Consider the following 15,233-nt stretch of genomic DNA (forward strand, 5'->3'; position numbering starts at 1 on the left):
AACTTCCTGGGGTGCACATGGGTGCAACTCCAGTGGGTCCCACGTGCCCGGGGAATGAGCCGTCCTTGGTGTGCGGTGACTGCAGCGGACCTGAACGGGGCAAGAGCACCCAGGCTGAGGCCGAGACCAAGGCAGACGACCTGTGCCTACTGGGGGGGGGGCTCTCTGCAAAGCAGGCCCGAGTGAGCCAGCGAGCCTGCAGCATGGGGCACCTGCTCCTGCGCTCCATCAGAGGCTACGGATGACGAAAGTTCTGGGGTCCTTCCAGGAGGGCTCCCAGGAAACACCTGCTGTGCAGGGGGAAGCTCGGAACAAGGTCTTGAGATATCAACACTGTGAGTTAAGGAACGCCACCACCACAGAGAAAAGCCTCCCAGATGGCCGCAAGAGAGAACAAAAGAAGAAAACACACTTCAGAAAAAAAGTATTGAAGTCGGTAGAAGAAGCACCGCTAATAGCCTTAAGCACATGCAGTTCCCGGCCAGCCAAGCCTTTCGTCTAAGGACGCTGATGTCATGCGGCCATGGGGACATTGGCTGAAAAGAGGCCATGGGCCCCTAGGGTCCCTGCTCTGAGCTGCTTCTCAGAGCCTGTCTGACCATGACAGCTCAGCACTGACAGCATGTGTGCCCCAGCCGTCCCTGAAAACACGCCACAGGAGGCCCTCCATGCTCTGGAGCACGCACACCACGCAAGCTCATGGAGGAGCCACAGAAGGCTGCCATGCACAGACGGGCTTGCCAGGAGGCTGAGCCCCATTCGCTCTCAGGCCCATTCCTTCGACTCTCATGGTAATTTACCTTCTTTCCCCTCAAAACAACGCCCTAGACTGACTGTTTCAGGATCACGCAGTGTCTCGCTCTAGCACAGACCGTTGAGAAAAAGGAACTGGGAACTGAACACGCAGATGACTCCCACCTCCAACAAGCGCTGCCAGGAGGACCAGGCTCCCGGGCGGAAACACAGACCCTCAGCCATGGGGGCAGAGACAAGACATGGCCCTAAGGGGCACAAGGCTGGAACGGCGGAAAGTCCTACCCTCTCTCCCATTACCGATCTCCAAGCGACCCCCAGTGAGAAGCAGAGAAAGCAGCGCTCGCTGACACAGAAACCAGCCCCTCCTCCCGGGTCTTCCAGCACCCGCGGTGGGGGGCTGGGGTCACCCGCTGCTAGACGGCCACTGCCTGGTCCCGGGAAGCCCCAAGAGGAGCCCCTGCCACCGAGGCCTCCGGCTGCTCCTAAGGCTGAGAGCCCCACTCCAGGGCAAGCCCCGGAGGCCTGGAAAGTTCCTGCCCAGCCAGCCAGCTCCCCAGACAGCCCACCCTCAGAGGGCAGAGCGCCCAGCGCCTGGGGCAGAGACCCCCCACGGCGCCTACTTCAGCCTGCGTGTCTCTCTGGGGAGCCAGCGCTCCCTCCTGACTGGCCCTTCCTCCCAGCCTTGCCCCGCGCCTCCTCCCCGCCCCTGGCTTTTATGTGTTGAGACGATGCCCTCAGAGCCTTCATCACTGCGGAGCAAAGGAAGCCGCCTCCCACAGGGAGCCAGGTGCTGGCTGCAGCCCAGAGCGGCCCAGGGAACGCCACTTCCCACAGCCACGCCACCACGGAACCTCCAGGGACGCCCAAAAACACCTACTGCAAACGTGGTGAAAACAGCTGGCCATGAAAGAAGGTGGAAAAGCGGAGCCAGGAGGGCGCTGGGACCCAGCCCTCACATCCTCGGGCCACCCAGCACTCAGCCACGCCATCCACATAGACCCACGCCGGCACCGCCCTCCCCAGATCAGAACCACAAGCAGGGCTTTACAAGGATCGCAGCAGGACTCACTCAAGCTTCTACATGGACAGAGGCCTCCTTCTTCTTAGGAGAACGATGGCCACCAAGGACCTGACCATGCCCCATGAGGAGGAAGGAGGACTCCCCAGCCTGACACCCACAGCCACGGTGCCCCAAATTCACTCAGGAGGCGACCCACCCCACCCGCATTCCCCACACGTCACACATGCCACATACACACCTGACACATTCACATACTCCCCACAACACACGTCACACCATATGTGCGTGGCACACCACACACACTTCCCGCAAGTGACACGACACACACGCCATGCACATACCATACATGACACAGCAGACAGCGTATGTACATACCACACAACACACACACACACGCCACACACGCCCCACACCCCACGTGACACCACACACCACACCCCTACATGCCACACATGCCACACACTGTACATGCCACACCCCACATATGTACATGCCACACCCCACACATACACACAACACACACCCCATACGACACATGCCACTCACACCATACACGAGACACATGCCACACACAACGCACGTACATACACATGACACACCACACACCGCACATGACACACACCACGCCACCCCAGCCCGCTCCATCACAGGCTCAGGCTGGCACCCAGGCAAAGGCTCTGTGGCCCTGGGCTCTGAAGGTGGCATTGCTGTTCTGTGACCAGGCCTCAGCCTGCACGTCCCTCCCTCCACGCCCCCCTCCCTCCTCCATAACCACCACCAGCCCTGCGCCCACCCTGTTGCCAAGAGCCCTCGTGGGGAACTCTGCGCCCCCACAGGGTCTGGAGGGCTCAACTCCAGCCACCGCATGGGGGTCCCGGCCACACGACTCCTGGAGAGCCCTGGCCCCAGAGCTGGCACTGTCGTCTGGCTTCCCGAAGTCAGAGGTGATGGCGATGCGCACGGCAGGGGCCCTGTGCGGAGGCCCTGCCCGGCTAGTTACAAGCCAGCTCCAGGCCCAGCCACGCGGTCAGACCAGCCTCGCGTCCATCCCTTCCCAGCACTTCCTGCAGGAAGGTGCTAATTACCCATGGCCACCCGGAAGCACAGGGTGACCAGCAACGAGTCACCTGCAGCCACCACGCCCCGGCACAGGTTGTGGAGCTCCCAGGTCCCCTCCAGCTCTGCTGGATGCTGCCGTGTGACCTGCGCCTCGGTGGAGCGGCCCCTTGGCGGGCAGGGGCGGGGCGCACTCACCCCGCCGGCCCGCAGGAGCTTGTACCGGAACTCCGTGGTGGGGTTGTTGAAGGTAAGCTTCTCGCAGCGCAGGTGGTTCACGGGCGGGTTGCCTTCCAGGTTCAGGAACAGGTCGTAGGTGAAGCAGACCTTCCTCGGCTCCTCCTGAAACAGAGAAAACAAGAAAGTCTGCGTCAGAGGGTGGCCGTGGGGCAGGGACACAGCTCCCCATTGGCCCTGGTCCTCCCCTCTCCCTCACTGGGCCTCTGCTCCCCTCCCTCCGATTTGCGCCCACTTCTCTCTCAGGGCACCTCCTGCCCTGCCCTTATTCAAAATCGACCAGCTTACTGTGTGCCGCTAACTGGGTCTTGCAGGCCCCATGGCAGAAAGAAAGCTCATTCATAGCCATGCTCTCGGACTGTTACGGGAAACATGTGCCCCCTTCAACCCTCACAGCACCACTAACGGACAGGGAAACCGACGCGCAGACACCAGCTAACAAGTGGCAGCACTGAGACCTGCCCCAGGCCTCTGAGGTCCACAGTCTCACCACCTCTACTCCCCGCTTCCTTTGCAGCCAGGGCCAAGCCCGACAGACGCAGGACACAGGACGCAGACTCAAACGACAGCGCAGCACCCAGAGGGGGCAAAAGTACAAGGTCACGACCCAGTTTCCAGGAGGCTCTGTCCACTTTGGGTGCCGCCCCGCACCCTCGCCACCCCAGAAGACAGGGACGCTCGCCTGGCATGGGGCAGGCGCTGATGGATTTTCCGCACGAAGGTGTGAGGAGTTGACGGGGTGGCCTGGAAAAGGGCTGTGAGTGAGGGGCTGTGATGAATACAGAAAGGCCAGGAGGGCTCAGGGCAGGCAGGCTTGCGGGAAGGAGCTGTCTGCACGGGCTCCTGTGGAGGCCTAGCCGCATGTGCAGGGGCTGCGTTTCTGTGAACCTTGAAATTTCAAAGCAAGACATTTTTTTTTTTTTTTGAGATGGAGTCTTGCTCTGTTGCCCAGGCTGGAGTGCAGTGGCGTGATCTCGGCTCACTGCAAGCTCCGCCTCCCGGGTTCATGCCTGGAGCCTCCCAAGCAGCTGGGACTACAGGCGCCCGCCACCGCGTCTGGCTAATTCTTTGTATTTTCAGTAAAGACGGGGTTTCACCATGTTAGCCAGGATGGTCTCCATCTCCTGACCTCGTGACCCACCTGCCTCAGCCTCCCAAAGTGCTGGGATTACAGGTGTGAGCCACCGCGCCCAGCTGAAGCAAGACAATTTCATCTACTTTTCCTTAAGAACCCTGCCCCATCCCAAATGATGTAAGCCACAGGTGCCAGGGGAGTCTGGGAAAACCACACTATGACAAGCCCAAATGTCACACGGAGGAAGGGAGGTTTTCATAGAAACAACGTGCATGGGCCGGGCGCGGTGGCTCACGCCTGTAACCCAGAACTCTGGGAGGCTGAGGCAGACAGATCACTTGAGTTCAGGAGTTTGAGACCAGCCTGGGCTACGTGGCGAAACCCTGTCTCCACTAAAAATACAAAAATTAGCCGAGCGTGGTGGTAGGAGCCTGTAATCCCAGCTACTCGGGAGACTGAGGCAGGAGAATCACTTGAATCTGGTAGGCAGAAGTTGCAGTGAGCTAAGATTGCACCACTGCACTCCAGCCTGGACGACAGAGAAAGACTCTGTCTGAAAAACAAACAAGCAAACAAACAAGCAAACAAACGTGCAGGCTCATGTCCTAACATTATGGGCAGCTGGTGCTTGACAAGGGTGACGAGACCACTCAATGGGGACTGAGGAGTCTCTTCAACCAATGGTGCTGGGACAACTGGATACCCACCCGGGGGAGAATGGTGGTGGCCCTACTCCACCCACACACAGAAAACAACTCAAAATGGATCAGAGACCTGGATGTAAGCACTAACGCCACATAGCTCTCAGAAGAAAATACAGGTATCAATCACGACACTGCATTAGGCAATTGTTTCTTATAATACAACACCAAAAGCACAGGCAACTAAGGAAAATTAGATCACGTGAACTTCGGAAACATTTCAAAATTTTGGCCCAGGCATCGTGGTTTATGCCTGCAATCCCAGCACTTTGGGAGGCTGAGGCAAATGCAGAGACACGGATGAGTGGGTACCGTGGCAGGTGGGAGGTGCAGGAGTGGCTCTAACAGACACAGGGTTTCTTTTGGGGGTGATGAAAATATGCTGGAATTTAAAAATTGTGATGATTGCACAACACTGTGAATATACTAAAACCACCAAATCTGTACACTTTAAAAGGCTGAATTTTATGGTAGGTGAATTACAATGCACTTTGTTAAAATGCAGTCCACCGGGATAAAAATAACTAAGAGGATGGGTGTCCCGTGAAGGCTTCTGAGTTGGGGAACACTGCTGAGAAGCTCAAGACATCACACCGGCTCAGTCAGCAGTGGGGACGCAGGGCAGAGCTCTGGGCCCGGCGTCCTCTGCACCCTCTTTATTCTCAGCCCTTTCCCCAGCAGCCTAAGCTTGCAGGTGTACGACCACACCCTCAGTCCTGGTGAGAGGGGACAGACCAAGGGGCTCGAGGTGCTGCAGAGTGCCGTCTCTCCCCAGCCTGCCTGCAGTGCCGGACGGTTCGCACGGGTGGCACCAGGCTCCGCAAGCTCTGGGGACAGGCGCCTCCTGGGAGTCGAGGCCCAGCTAGTAACACAGTTGGCAGCGGCAGCTCCTGCGGCCGCCCAGGAGTCCCAAGTGCACCTGCATGGGAAGGAGCCTCCAGAACCACGAGTCCGGTCAGAGCAGACAAGTGAACATGAACAGGTTCCCGATTCAAGGCCAGCCGGTGTGGCCGACAGTGACCTTGTGTGGGGAAAGCCCCGATCTCAGAAAAGTGGGTCTCTGCCCCAGCCCCAGGCGGGGAGGTGTGACCTGTCTGGGCCAGGCTAGGGCTCCCTCCCCTTGTCCGAGGGGACATGTGACTTAGGCTTGGGTAAGGAGATGGAAGGGAGGGCGGCCTAGGGAGGGCTTTCCTTCCCAAGTCATAAACAAAACTGCAGGGACAAAGTTTCTCGCCACCTCTCTTTGCCCTGCCAAAACGCGAGAGGTGGTGCCTGTGGGGGCGGCTTCCACCACAGGACTATGTAGAGGGATGCCAGGCCCTGGCGCCTCTTGCCTTCTTGTCCTGTAAGAAGACCAGCCCCTACAGGAAGCCCCGCTACACAGCTGGTCCGAGCAACTGAATGTATCCCTAAACGACACGCCCCCCGCCAAGTCCACACTTCCCCTACACAGCTTTCCTTGAGGACTCAAATGTGGCCACGTGCCCCTCCTCTGTGCCCCCTGCCTTTACGGAGACACTTGTCCAGGGGCGTGGGTCCCTGCCAAACTGGGAACCTGGGGCTGTGAGGACTCCTCTCCTGTCTTCTCCCGAGGTGCGCAGCTGGCCTAGTTCCAAGTGAGCCAACTGAGTGAGATGCTAGGGCAGACTGGAGGGGGGATGGTCCAGCAGCAGGGGTGGGAGGGGCTGGGAAGGCTCCCTGGAGGCTGTGGTGGGGCTGAAGGATGGCCAGGAGCCGGTTGGCTCAAGAAGGGTAAGAGGTGGACGGGTGCCCAGGCTGGACCGCCAGGAGCACGCGTGGCCTCACACAGGAAACAGTGGCACGGACTGCGGTGTCCTCGCGGGACCCCCGGGCTCCAGCACAGCTGTGGTGGAGACAGGTGGTGACGCCGACCCTGGGGAGAAGGGCCTTGGCCGCCCCTGCGGAGGGGGAGCCCTGTCCGGAGGTGGAGGAGGGTTTTCAGCTCAGGAACAACGGTCACATCCATGTCTCAGGAAGCCACACCCTCCGGCCTATGGCGCAAAGGCACTTCTGGGCACAGGGCTGGCTGGAACCTGGCAGATAAAGGGGAACAAGGTGGGGGAGGAGAGCTCTTGTCCTGCCTTTCCTACAGAAGTGACACCACTAGGTGAACCGGGAGAAGGCAAGCAGCTAACCTGCACAGACTGTCCCAGCTGACCCAAGAAGGACCACGAGAGCATCCTAGCACCTCACCATCCACTTGGCCGACAGCAGAGACGTGGGCAGCCACACAGAGAGACCAAGCCTCCAGATTCAGGCCCCCAAGACACGGACACACGAGTCAGAGGGCGATCCTGAGTGCCAATGCATGGCCACAAGCAGCAAAAACCAGATGGTACCAAGCTCTGTGGGACACATGGTCCTGACTCTTCACCAAATAAATAGCAAAGCAAAAAAAGAGTGCTTGAATGAAAAGGGGGCGGGAGAATCTAGAAAGGAATTTAAGAGACAAACCAAAGAATCACAGCGTGTGGATCTCATCAACGTCCTGATTCAAACAAACAAACAAACAAAAAACAAGACTTTAAAACTGGCATATTGAGAGGCCAAGGGATTATTAATCATCGACTGATATAACCGAGTAACATGGTAACATAAGAGATGACCAATTCATGGGTGTGGTCCTGCTAGCACTGTCTTGTTAGAGGCCCCTTTTGAAATATTTACACATGAAATGAGGATGTCTGGGATTTGCTCCAGAATGACCAGGAGGGCAGCGCAGGCTGGAACAGGCTTGGCTGTGCAGGGACCACCTTTGGGTGGGTGACGGCTACGAGGGGGTTTGTTGCATCTGCCTCTGTAAATGCTTCAAACTTTCCCTGGTAACTTCTGAGTGGACGCTGGCAGCAAGGCTGTGCAGAGGATGAACGTGGCTGGGGGGCATCCTCGTGCAGAAAGCCTGGGGCCTGAGGGACACCAGCGGGAGCCTGGCTGCGGTCCTGCCTCCTAGGCCTCAGGTTCTTCACGGGCAGCATGGGGGGATTCGCTGCAATGCCACAGCCACAGTGCTCAGCACCCTGCCTATCACCCACAGAAGCCGTGAGTGCCCCCACAAAGCAGCCTGGGCTAAGAAGGGCACTGGGGAGGCGCAGCCAGACGGTACCAAAGCACTGGGATGCCCCAGGGACGCTCCCTAGCTCTGCCCACTGCCTGGCACAGGGCACCCTGGGGCTTGGAACCGGGTCCTCTCCTCTCCACACTCCTGGCCACAGCTGTGCACCCTGGCTGCACGGCGAGTCCAGCCGCTTCTCCCGAGCTCCTCGGCCAGCCCCTCTCTCCTGGACCACCTGCCTCCTAACCGTCACCCGCTTCCACCACAGCCCCCTTTCAGGCCACGGTATCTCCATGGGCTCAGGGCTCACCCCAGCCCACCAATGGCCTCGATGAGCCTGGAGGAGGCTCCACATCCTCGGTGCAGCCAGAGGGACATGCTGCCTTCTTCCACGCCTCCTCCACCCAGCTCACCCCTTCCTGACCCCCACCCGCCCTTACCCCAGCCTGCTGCTGTCCCCAAGCACAGAGCACAGCTCACTCTCTGCCAGCTCTCCTCACAGCCCAAAGCATGTCTGTCTTCTGTCCCAGCATCCCACTGACCCATGAACACCACACACAATGGGACTGTCCTGTTTTGTTCCTGATGGGCCTGGTGCTGGACTAGCACCCTGTCTGCTGAACATCCCTAAATACTCATGTATCCACCAAAAATGCCACAGGCGCCTACCATAAGATCCCAGCAGGGATCACAAGAGAGGAGAGGTCTCTAATCTTACGGACAGTCAGAGCACAAAGGCGAAACAGCCACGCAGCAGTGACACCGGTGTGACACCAACTGTAGCGTGTCACAGTGTCTGCAGAGCGCTGATGACCAGGCACTTTCTAAGCACTCAGCAGATACGAATGCTTCACAGCCCCAAACCCAGGTGTTCCTGGTGTCCCCCCGTCACAGATGAAGATGCTGAATCAGACAGGGGATCTGGGCAGCAGCAGAGCCAGCGCACCCCGGCAGAGGTTCTTGAGAAGCCCCAGGTCTTGGAGAGGTTCCTGTTGCCCACACAAACCAAACAGGGAAGGCAGCCACGACGAGGAGACCCGGCATGTTCACAACTGCAGAGAGGGGCAGCACCGAAAAGCAAGGAGGGCACCCCCTGCCGGCCAGGTAGAGGTCACGCCCCGAAGCACCCTGCGGCCAGCACCCTGGGATTGAGATTGGCTGCTGGAAGTGGCCAGTGAGTCACAGGCACTGGGAATGACTAAACGGCACGCCCTCTACACGAGACCTGGGCCTACAAAGCTTAGGAGCATCCCAGGGGGCTGCAAACCCCTTCCTGGCTACCCCTGGAAACCAGCCTCCTGGGAGATATCGGGATAGCAGCTCCTTCATGCCCCTGAGGCCTGGCAGCAGGCTCCGTGAGCAATGGCAAAGTCAAAGGTGGCTGGCCAACCAGCCCAGGTGGGACACCCTTAGCGACTCCAGCCGGACTGCGCTGTGACCCACTAATGTCAGTAGCCTCCTAGAGTCACGTGTTCTTGGGCCGGGCCAGGTCGCGAGCAGCTCCCCACTCCCAGGCTGCTGGCCACAAGCCAGCGTCTCTCTGGCCTCGGGAAACTAAGATGCAGAGGAACTGGCCAAACAGGTGCCTGTGCCAAAGGCCGCAGCATGTACCATCCCGTGCCCGGGGTGGGGAGTCCAGGCAGCGAGCCTGCCACGCCTGCTGGTGCTCCTTGGGATGAGGATCACAGGCGCCGAGTGGCCAGGCTGGCCTTGGCACGAGGCACAGCAAGGCAAAGGCCCTGTGGCCGGTGGGCCACGCGTGGAGCGCCTGCTGCTGCCACCACCTCTGAGAGGCCACACTCCCTCTGCCCCACACCCCACCTGGAGGACACCCAGCCTTCCCTCCCAATCCTGGATGTGAGGGGAGAGCAACCAGCCCTCCTGCAAGGTCTTCCAGCTCCTGCCGACCCCGGCTGTCTCCTGGCCATCTCTGCCCCGCCAAGCTCGTCCAGCGGCTGCTCAGCATTCCCCTCTGAGGCCCCAGGGTTCACAGACACATGCTGGGCTTAAAAAAACATTTTGGCCAGGCGCGGTGGCTCACGCCTGTAATCCCAGCACTTTGGGAGGCCGAGGCAGGTGGATCACAAGGTCAGGAGATCGAGACCATCCTGGCTAACACAGTGAAACCCCATCTCTACTAAAAATACAAAAAAAAAAAAATTAGCTGGGCGTGGTGGCGGGCGCCTGTAGTCCCAGCACTTTGGGAGGACGAGGCAGGCGGATCACGAGATCAGGAGATCGCAACCATCCTGGCTAACACGGTGAAACCCCATCTCTACTAAAAAAATACAAAAAAATTAGCTGGGCATGGTGGCGGGCACCTGTAGTCCCAGCTACTCAGGAGGCTGAGGCAGGAGAATGGCATGAACCCAGGAGGCAGAGCTTGCAGTGAGTGGAGATTGAGCCACTGCACTCCAGCCTGGGCGACTAAGTGAGACTCTTGTCTCAAAAAAAAAAAAAAAAGATGCTTAAGAGACGAAGCAATCAAGAGAAATGCTTGGGCCTGGCACAATGGCTCATGCCTGCATTCCCGGCACTTTGGGAGGCTGAAGTGGGAGGATCACTTTGAGGTCGGAAGTTTGAGTCCAGCCTCGTGCACACAGTGAGATCTCATCCCTACAAAAAAAATTTTTTTTAATTAGCTGAGTGTAGTAGTGCACCTATAGCACCAGCTACTCAGGAGGCTGAGGCAGAAGGATCCCTTAAGCCCAGGAGTTCGAGGTTGCAGTGAGCTATGATCAGGCCACCGCATGCAACCTAGACGAGAGTGAGACCCTGACTTAAAGAGGGAAAGACAGAGAGAAGCTCCAACCTTACTTGAATCCTGACGTGAACATGTTAATTTTAAAAGATGTATGTCCACACACACAGAGCTTCCCTCAGTTTTTGCAGGGAACTAGCTGCAGGCTCTAGAGAGCTGACTGTGTGTGAGAGATGATAGGGGAAACTGATGGTACTGGGCATGTGATAATGTTAAAGAATTACTAATTTACCAATTTCTAGCCAGAATGATATTGTGGTTAGGATTTTTGTTTTGTTTTAAGAATCTTATCTTACAGGCACAGCAGGAAATATTAGCAGATTAGAAGACGTGATGTCTAGGACCTGATTCAAAACAACCCTTGCAGGGAGAGAGGAGAAAGCACCCCATGCAGGCTGGCGGCTGTGGGAGCCGGAGGTGGGGGGCGGCTGCTCTGCCATTCTCTCTGCTTCTGTGTATGTTTTTTACGTCATCTATATTAGAAAGGAGAATTAAATAGATAAGCTTGGCTTGGCCCCCAGCCTGCCTCACAGCTCTGAATTTGAATTCAACACCACCTGTGTCCCTTCCACCCTGCCCCTGTCCTGGAGCTGGGAAGACAGTGGGGAACCAGGCAAGTCCCCGCCATGGAGCCCAGATGGAGCCCTCCGCCAGGGCCTTCTCCAGCCAGCAGCAAACGCCTTCTCCGCCAGGGCCTTCTCCGGCCAGCAGCAAACGCCTTCTCCGCCAGGGCCTTCTCCGGCCAGCAGCAAACGCCTTGCTCTGCTTCAGGCGGCTACCTTGGAAGTAGGCAGCGAGCCCTGTGGGGCTGGGTGTGGGGCCACAGGCCTTACCCCGCCACGCCTTAGTCAGTCCACACCAACAATCCAGGAGGGCATCACTCTCTCACCAGCTGCTAGGAGAGGAAGCTCAGGTTTCGTGGCATCTGGCCATTTACCGAAGCCTCACAGAACCAGTAAGTGCCAAACCCACTAGTCCACACATGAAAAGCCTCTCGCGTCCACAGAGCCCTGCCCCTCCTCTGGACACAGCTGTAAGGCCCTAGGCTCTCGCGTTCACCGGTCCACGGCATACTGGAATGGGGCTGACACAGTCCGGCGAGAAAGCAAGGGAAGACAGAAATGTGGAAAAAAGACGCCCAAGAGGCAGACAACTTCATCCCTGAAATCCCACGTCCAGGATGCGACCCGACCGAAATACCCACAGAGTATAAACAAACGTACGAGGGTCACCGAGGCACCCCTGCAGAGGGAGACCCCCAGATGCCAAATGTCCCCCCCAGTCAGATAAATGACAGCTGACACAAATGCCAGGGAACACGACATGGACCCTGGCCAGAACCAGGCACAGCGGCCTGTGCTGACGCCGGAGGGCCACGGGCAGGGAGTTCAGAGGTGTGAGTCACACTCACGCCCACACACGCACACACACATGCGTACTCACGCCCACACTTACCCACATGCACACCTGTGTACTCACACATGCACACGCACACACCCACCCACGCACCCATGTACACACACTCATACACGTCCATACTCATCCCTCACCTACCTGTGTACAAACACACACACAAACACACCCGTGTACACACACACACCACACTCATACACTCAGACTTACACACACACCTATGGACATATACACACCCACTCACATCCACACACCTGTACACATACACACACGCACACTCAGACGCACACAGAGAACTGTTTTGGAAGGACAAACATTGCTTATCATGGAGAGGATTTCAATTCCTTGTAATCTGCATATATCACCTTGGCTTTGTCATCAAAGGAAAAACTTTTTTTTTTAAGGCTTAGGTAAAACAGCACCATGTGGGCTGAAAACCTCTGACCAGGAGTCAGAGGACTCCTGGGTGCTGAAGCGGCTCAGCACTGGCTCACTGTGTGACCCTGGACGGGCTGCTGCACCTCTCTGAGCCTCAGAGAGAGGCAGGAATCAAACAGGAAGGAGGCAGAAAGGCCGCCGGTGCCTCTGGCTGGGAGGACAGTGTGGGCAGCATTAGCCCAGGCCCCTTCACACCTGCCTGACCGCTCAGCCTGGGAGGCCAGGGAGACCCCAGAGGCCCCGCCCCCTCCCACACGTGTGCTCAGGGCCTGCAGCCCCGTGTGAAACAGCGAAAGCCAGCCACCTACAGGCCTGCCTGGAAGAGGCTGGCCCTGGTCAGGGGAGGCGGGCGAGTTTTCTTCTTGTACCCCTGAACTTCAAACTCCACTGTGGAGCACGCTGCCGCCACTGGAAGGAGCTCGACAGACACAGCAGGTGACGCAGAGGGCGGGCTCCAAGCGGAGCTGGCACCTGGAGCAGGTGACGTTGCCCGTCTGTGCTCAGCGTCCTCACCTGTGAAGTGGGAAAGGCAGAACCCACTCCATATACAGGCACTCAAGTGCTACTCCTCATCACACGCCGGCCCAGAGACCCCCGGGATACACCGCTGGGAGAAGAAAGCAAACCACGAGACTGAGAGCACCACGGAACCCTACAGCTCTCAGATTCAAAAGCGCTGTGGGGGTGATGTCAGACGCACAGGGAGAGAGACTGGACCCCACACTCAGCTACGAACCTCCCGAGACAGCAGGAGAATTCAGGGGCAGAGGGAAGGAAAAGGGAGGAGCTCCAGTTCCTACCCTGCGTCCTTCTGTGCTTCGCATTTCCGATAACCAGAATCAATTCCTGCATCGATGAGCAATTAGAAACCAAAAGGAGGAGGCAGAAATGCAGACACCACATTTTAAAACGCTCTCCATGGAAACTGACGTTTTTAGACTTAAAGTTTGGCTTCTATTAACTGGAAGCCAAACTTAATGATTTCTCCTCAGTCTGACACCAGAAAAGGGAGAAAGCAGCCAGCAACGTAAACACCTGTAAAATGGCAGTTTGAAATCTGGACCATAACAAATGAAGACAGGAGGAGGTATCCCCAAGATAAGCCCATGAAAGTCACTGGCCCAATGCTGCCAGGCTGAGAGCAGCTGAGCTGAGACCTGCGAGTGGTCAGTCCCGGGGCCTCCTGCCTCCCTCATGCCCAGTATGAGGACAGCCTCTCTCTACCCTGAACTGAGGCCGCCGGAACCCACAGCTCCTAGACCTCCGCCCCATCCCGAGAGCCCGTGTCCCCCAAGCCACTGTGAGGCAGAGTCCAGCTGGAGGCAGGGTCCATTCAGGGCTCCAGGGCGCCAGGCCCCTAGCACCCCCGCTGGACAGCACCTTCCCTGCTCTGGGAGCCACAGGGCAGATACCTTCGTCCTGCGGCCCTGTCTCTACAGGAGGCACAAACAGTCAGGAAAGATGGCCTCAGAGAAGCCAGGAAAGAATTTTATCAGGTACATGCCGAGATAGGAAATTTGGGGAACATAATGGGCACTTTCAATGCCCAGCCAATTCTTCCAGCCCCTTCTCTAGGGACCCAGGAGAAGGCATTCTGGGCCTCTGGGCCGTCCCACCGTCCCAGCCTTGGAGGTCCTGGGGTGGCCGTGGCGAGCGCAGGGTTGCGCAGCACCTCCTCTCTCCCTGCAGCGATGGGCACCTTCGTTCTTTCCTCGTGCTTCTCTGCCCGGCTCCAGACCCGCCCTCTAGGAAACACAGATGCGTCTGGGGACCCACTTCAGGGAACAGAAGGATGCTCTGGGGAAAGACAGACTGCGCCACAGCTGGCACGCATCCATGCGGCTTGTCACAACGCGGCAGCTCGGCCCTGCCCTGGGTCCCCGCACACAATGTGGCTTCTGTTCTGGCTCCCTCGGCAATCCACCAGCCAAGGCCTCCCCCTCGGCCACATCAACCGGCCGATTGTCCCTGGCGGAGCGCTCTATGGGCTCACCAGAGGGGCTGCCCGCCTCTTGAACTCTGCAAGGCCCCGGGAGCCTGGGAGCCAGGGAGGGAGTTGCTTGCAGAAGCGTTGCTCCGCTTCTGCGCCAGCAGGTCAGGGGCAAGGGGAGAAGACAATGGGGGCTCAGAGGGGGCTCCCTGCCTCCCTGCCTCAAGACCTGCTCTCCCCAGTCTCAAACTGAGCGCACGCAGGGGCAGCCCAAGTGGAACCCGTATAGGGCAGCATTTGCAGCTAAGAGCCATCTCCACTCTACAGAGGGTGGCGGCTATGGAGGGCACCCTGGCTTGGTGTCCTTGGAACCTCCCCTGTCATGTGCGACTGCCTAGGGCCCCCCAACACAAGCCACCCAGGATGTGTCAGAAAGATGCCTCTGAGGGTCTTAAGGCTATGAGGCCAGTGCGGTTTAACTTACTTTTAAAACTCTCCACGTAATGCCCTTCCTGTGCCCTCGGACATCTGCGTGTGGGAGGCCACGGTGGACTGGTGACGGCTGTGGCTCCCTGTCCAATGACAGCTTGTTGCAGGGGTTGGGGAGGAGGTCTAATATTAGTGGCAAATAACCAAAATAAACTTCTTTTTCACACTTGGCCGTTTCTAACACTGGACTGTCTCTCACAATCAGCGTGTACCCCTCGTGTGCTTTCTCTCCTGCTCTCAGGACGGGTTCCTTCAATTGAAGTCACGGGAGACTTAGACTGAA

The 15,233-nt window shown here is 57.9% G+C and overlaps 1 protein-coding gene across 4 annotated transcripts in view; it reads right to left on the bottom strand.

Annotated features, from left to right (window-relative positions):
• MLLT1 (MLLT1 super elongation complex subunit) overlaps positions 1-15,233 on the bottom strand; it is a 69,744-nt gene that overhangs the window by 17,108 nt on the left and 37,403 nt on the right. For all 4 annotated transcript variants that reach the window (XM_031004254.3, XM_004059839.5, XM_019016301.4 and 1 more), the window contains exon 4: positions 3,032-3,175. In XM_031004254.3, the coding sequence (XP_030860114.1) occupies positions 3,032-3,175 (144 nt within the window). The remainder of the gene's footprint in view (positions 1-3,031; positions 3,176-15,233) is intronic.

This window comes from Gorilla gorilla, chromosome 20 (assembly GCF_029281585.2).
Source record: "Gorilla gorilla gorilla isolate KB3781 chromosome 20, NHGRI_mGorGor1-v2.1_pri, whole genome shotgun sequence".
NCBI lineage: Eukaryota > Metazoa > Chordata > Mammalia > Primates > Hominidae > Gorilla > Gorilla gorilla.